This window comes from Lemur catta, chromosome 19 (assembly GCF_020740605.2).
Source record: "Lemur catta isolate mLemCat1 chromosome 19, mLemCat1.pri, whole genome shotgun sequence".
Lineage (NCBI taxonomy): Eukaryota > Metazoa > Chordata > Mammalia > Primates > Lemuridae > Lemur > Lemur catta.
Window position 1 is genome coordinate 32,932,500 of NC_059146.1, and position 6,000 is coordinate 32,938,499.

The 6,000-nt window shown below is 40.4% G+C and overlaps 1 protein-coding gene across 1 annotated transcript in view; it reads right to left on the minus strand.

Moving 5' to 3' along the window:
• The window catches only part of LOC123624236, a 30,468-nt gene extending 24,834 nt beyond the window's left edge, over positions 1-5,634 (minus strand). Inside the window, 2 exon segments of the mRNA XM_045531868.1 lie at positions 4,109-4,182; positions 5,510-5,634. Coding sequence (XP_045387824.1) covers positions 4,109-4,182; positions 5,510-5,634 — 199 coding nt within the window.
• Positions 5,635-6,000: the final 366 nt, after the last annotated feature.

Consider the following 6,000-nt stretch of genomic DNA (forward strand, 5'->3'; position numbering starts at 1 on the left):
TGATTCTTGTACTCATTTTAGTTCATAAGAGAATATACTAGTTTAGTTGGAATTGTTAATTTTCCCTTGGGGAGAATCAAGTGCCCCAGGTAGTGATTGATAAATCAATAAATCTTTAGCGAGTCTGGTAAATCAGCTCTCACACAAATGTCAACCTCTTCTCCAGCGTCTAAGATGTTACCCAGGACAAGTGTGTTCCTTTCCATCATTTTCTCCTTCAAAATCGTAATATACTAAGGTATTTAAACAAATCCGTAAGATTGCAAGCTTTTATTCCTCCTTTATTTTCCTTTTTTTAAAAAACAGCAAGAGAGATCATGCCTTTTCCAGCTATGTTAGGGAAAGGACACGGTTGTTTGCATATTTGCATTGCAACCCCTAACCTCTCCCGAGGACAAATGGCTGTCTGACTATTAGGCCCGGGGCACAGCACTGGCAGTGTGGATTAAGCCTCTGAATGCTGACTAGTTTTCTGCAAGATCCCAGCGTGTGTGAAGAATGTGTTTGTAGCTGGGAGGCAAACAGAACATCCAAAGCCAAGCAAGAATTTTGAAAAATAGTTGTCTTATGTATAAATTTATTTTGCTCTTAGTGTTTTATTCTTGCCTATTCCATTATTTCTATTTTTTTTTTAAATAGCTTAGTTTGGTTTGATATTCTTAGGATAGTCTCTCAAGTTTTGGTCACTTGTTGAAGGCTGCAGTTGATTTTTAAATGTTCTTTGTTTCTTCATCGGTTAAATACCAAGCCATTGATGAGTAGCTCAGGTATTTTCACCCCCGTCTTGGTAGAGAGGGCCTGGCGATCTCCACGTAGGGTGTCGTGTGTGGACTTCCCTCTTCACAAATCAGGCTGGAAGCTTTGGCAGGGACTAGGAGGCGACAGCTTAGGTTTGTAGCACTTATAATAGGAACAGCAAGGCTTTTGGCTGTGGATTTATTTCCCTAACAATTTAAGTTATTATTGTGCCTACCTTTGGGGCAAAATAAATCCATTCTCTTAACTGGCTGTTTATGCTTTTAGCGAAGAAACATATATTGTAGAAGTGGGAATTATATTTGGGTAGATAGAAAAACCAAACCAATTTGATGAATTGGCATAATTGACTTAAAAGAGTCACCAATAGTATTTACTGAGAGTTTCTCTTTGGCAAAGCACTGTTGTGGGGAAGGCAAGGCATGACCCAAAGTCAAGTGAAATCTGGTCCCTGGTTTCATGAGCTCAAGATACAAGATGGGATAAAGAGAATGCCAGAGAATTTACCCACCAGTGAAAGAATCCTGCTAGAGAATTGTGGAGGAGGTAGTGTTGAAGATTGAACCTCAAAGGATTGATAACAATTCAACAATGCAGCTGTATTTGTGATGGCTGTACGAGCACAGGAGTGGGGGGAAGAGTGTGTGTGTTTGTATATGCCTTTCTGTGTGTCTGTCTCTGTCATTTCGGGGAATAATCAGCTATTCACTTCATCTGGTACAAGTCTATGGGAGCAATGGGAAGTGATTTTCTAAAAATAATTTAAATTTAAGACTCATAATCCATTAGGTCTTTAGGAGAATAGTAATGTATATTTTCCTTTCACATGCAGTAAAATTCGATCCTTGTCTGTAAGGATGATGATTAAATTTATTATAAAGTTAATGTCAAATCCATCATTAACTATTTTGTAAATTGAAATGTGACTGACACATAATGAGCTCTATGTTGTAATTCTTAAAAATAGTTACAATACTGCTGCCCTCAAGGTCAGTGTCTTGGTATATAGTTAAATTCCATTACACAGCCTGTAATGCAATCTATGCAACAACCCTGGACATATATGACATAAAATGTAAGTACAGTCAGGAACCACAGAAGGTTTTGGTCAATGATGGGCCCCGTATACCAGTGTGCATTTCTCAGAACTTAGCCCTGTCATTAAGGGACACATAACTATATCTACATTAAGAACTGAAACAAAAATAACAATACTTATCCTTACTACATATAATAAAATCTGATATATTCTTTCTTAATCTGTTCTGTTTTGCTAAAAAAATGCTATTTGAGGCCCTTTACATGGATTTTATGGTCTATTCACAAGGTTACTAACTGCAGTGTAAAAAGTACTGTATTAGGTGATAAAGTTGAAATGGAAAGTTAGCAGTATAAGTATGGATGGATTTAAAATAGTGGCGTTAGTGGGGTTCTCACCAAACAAGCCCTGAATTGCAATGTTTAGGTGATTTCCATGGGGAAAATCCTCCTACCATGGCCTATTTTAAGCTACTAGTGGTTGAACTCACAAAATTCTTGATATTTAACAATGTGCTGTTGCAAGTTGGGATAAGCTAGCTCCAGTTCACCAATGGGCTAATAGCTTGAGCTGTGACATCAGAAAATTTTCTTTAAAAACCTGAGGAATGTCCATAGGACATAAAATAATAACTGTACAATAAGTAACACGCTGAAAGGTCTAAAAAGAGAGTGGACACAAAATAGATTAGCATAAGTAAAACTCAGTTGTCAGGTTGACCTGAATCCTTCAGAATTCAGTACTCACTGTGTTCACACACAGCTGTCTGTTAATATGACAGTTTCCCAAGAGAATCTTTTCTTGTTTTATCTTAGAAATTGAGGCCTACTCATTTGTTAGCAAAGACAAAGTGATCTTTGATTACAGACAATTCAGACACTTTTGTTTTAATTAAGAAAAAGTACATTAAGTCAAGCTTTTGTCATGGGATATTTTTGTTTTATTAAAATTAGTTTTGCCTGTTTCAAAACAAATTTGAAGTATGTTTTTTAAGTACCTACATTTGACATATTGGAATCTGGATATACATGTCTGTTTTTAAAAAGTAAAACAAATATATCATAGACAATGCTAAAAAATTCATGTCACCTGTTTCTTTTAAATTTCTTTAATTTGGGTATCAGAAAATTTAAAATTACACATGAGTTCATAGTGTATTTCTACTGGATAGCAGTGGTCTAAAGCAGCGGTCTGCAACCTTTTGGGCACCAGGGACTGGTTTCATGGAAGACAATTTTTCCACAGACGGGGGTTGGAGGAGATGGCAAGCCATGGGGAGCGGCTGTAAATATAGATGAAGCTTCCTCCGCTTGCCCGCTGCTCACCTCCTGCTGTGTGGCCTGGTTCCTAACAGGCCTCAGACCGATACTGGTCCATGGCCTGGAGATTGGGGACCAAAGGTAAAGGATATATTTTGGATAAGAGTAAAGTGATTCCAGATAAGTCTGAGATACAAGAAGAAATGAAGAAAAAAGAAGATAATAAATATGTGGGTAAACTCAGGCAAACATGACTGTATAAAACAATAATAAGGGCTTTGGGGTTAAAAAACAAGGTAAAATAAAAATGTATGACAATATAGACTATAAGTCTAGGGTAGGGGCAAATAAGATTAAAGAGATCTAAAGTCCTGCATTGTTCAGGAGGGCAACAATTCATCTGCTAACATTGTTGTGTATCTGTTAACAATTGCATAAGTTAATTACACATGGTAAAATTTCTAGGGTTACTTCTAAAAGAGTATTGAGTATATATTTGCCTAACTATTATAGTAGAGGAAAACAATGGAATGAGAAATAGAAAACAGATCCTAAAGCAAGGCAAGAAAGGAAAGAAAAAGCATTGACAGGATAGACAGTGGGAATATACCTGTCTATATACAAAATTACAATGAGTGTAAATAGAGTGAATGTTCCAAATGAAAGACAAAAACTGTCCAACTGGATTTTAAAAATCCTTTAAAAAATTAGCCATTTACAAGGGGTGTATCTAAAGCCTAAGTATATAGAAGGGTTGACAATAAAATGCTATATAAGGCAAATACTCACTAAAAGAAAGATTAATGGCATACAAAATAGGTTTATAAAACAAAAAAAAATCCCTAGAAATATGACAGATAATCATGTAAATGATATTATATGGTATCCTGTCTCAACTTTTTTTCCAGTCAACATTGTCTTCTTCGAGGTTTATTTACCTGATATGTAACTGAGTTTTATTTGGGCATTTGGCATTCCCATTCCCTGTTGGATGCTGGCCAACCCCCCCCCCCAATTTATGGATGTCAGGATGTCTGCATTGACACGCGGGTACCAATGGCTATGAAATCCAGTTTATTGCTGACATAGTCAACATCAAAAACATTCCCTGAAGGACTCAGTTTTGGTCTGAGAAAGAGTAAGGGTGGCGGGTGGTGCCTCTGGCTTTTATTGTGGTTAGGAAGTGTTGTGGGGAGGGTTCTGTGCAGAGGTGTGCGTGGTTTGAACTTCCCTCCCCACCTTAAGAGAGTGAGTGCCTGGGCTTTCTTATGGCTTTGCCCAGATGTGGGAAGAAGGAAAAGGGAGAGTGGTGGGGCTTGGAAGTTGTCAGTGATCAAACACCAAAAATCATCAGACTCTACACCCTACACATAGACCTAATTCTGCAGTCCCCAATGCCTAGGCCACTGACAAGTACTGGCCCATGGCCTGTTAGGAACTGGGCCACGAAGCAGGAGGTGAGTGGTGAGCAAGTGAGCGAAGCTTCATCTGCATTTACACAGCCACTCCCCATCACTGGCATCACCGTGTAAGCTCCGCCTCCTGTCAGATCAGCAGGGGCATTAGATTCTCATAGGAGCATGAAGCCTGCTGTCAACTGGGCATGCGAGGGATCTAGGTTGCGGCTCCTAACGAGAAGCTAGTGCCTGGTGATCCGAGGTGGAGCTGAGGCGGTGATGCTAGCAGTGGGGAGCGGCTGCAAACACAGATTATCATTAGTAGAGAGGTTTGACTGCACAATACATGTAATGTGCTTGAATCATCCTGAAACCATTTACCCCCCGCCCCCCACACCCGTCCATGGAAAAATTGTCTTGTATGAAACTGGTCCCTGGTGCCAAAAAGGTTGGGGACTGCTGATCTAATTTATTTATTTTGACTAGTGTATGGCATTCTGTCATGTGAAAAAAACTCTGATTTATTTATCAATTTCTTTACTGAGGAACAATTCAGTGTTTTATACTTTTTCACTATTAGAAACAGTTCTACAGAGAACATCTCTGTACAGAATCTTTGTAAGAGGTTTTCTTGGAGAGATACCAGAATGAAGAATCGCCAGTTCAGAAGATGTCCTAATCTTCAGGTTCATTAGGCATTGTCAGGTCATTCCCAGTGTAATCTTAACAGTTTGTACTCCCGTGTACTGCAGTGGTGAGGGTTGCTGTTTTTTCCCAGGGGGTTGGGAGGCCCCTGGAGGGCTTAAGTGAGAGAATCATGTGACCTGATTGTAAAACGTTGACTCTGGCTGCTATGTGGTGAGTGGGAGTGGACGGAGGGGACCATCACAGGGCTATACCAGTCCAGGTGAGAGATGTAGTGTCGGGATGGGGGGTGACATTGGTGTAGGTGGTGATAAATGGTGGGGTTCAGGATGTACTTTCAAGATAGAGGTCACAGAACTCATTGGTGAATTGGAGATGGGCGGTGACAGAAGACTCCTAGTTTTAAGTCTCACCGGTGAAGTGAGGAAGACTGGACAACAAGAGGATTGGGGGGATCAGGAGTTGCTTTGGCCATGTTGAGTCTGAAATGCCTATTAGATACGCAGTGGAAAGACGGCGTCAGCGGCTTGCTGCGCATGTGCGGAGCTCAGGGGAAGGGGAGGGGCTGGAGAGATACACTTAGGGTCCTCCGAGCAGAGGTGGTATTTAAGGCCACAGGCTGGATAAGCTGACCTAGGAATGCCAGAGGCGAGAAGAGTCTTCGGACTGAGCCCCGACAATCGCCAGCAGTTAGAAGGGGAAGAGGGTCTAGCAAGGGACATGGAGAGGTAGAGGCCAGTGATGATGAACATCAAACCAGGAGAGGGTGGGGTGAGCCAGCAGCCTCATGAGGGCAGTATTTCAAGAAGGGAACAATCACCGTGTCAAATAGATGGAGATGAGCTCTGAGAATAGACCAGAATCGTCTGAACCCTTTGGTTACTTTTTATCTTTGGTTTTCCTT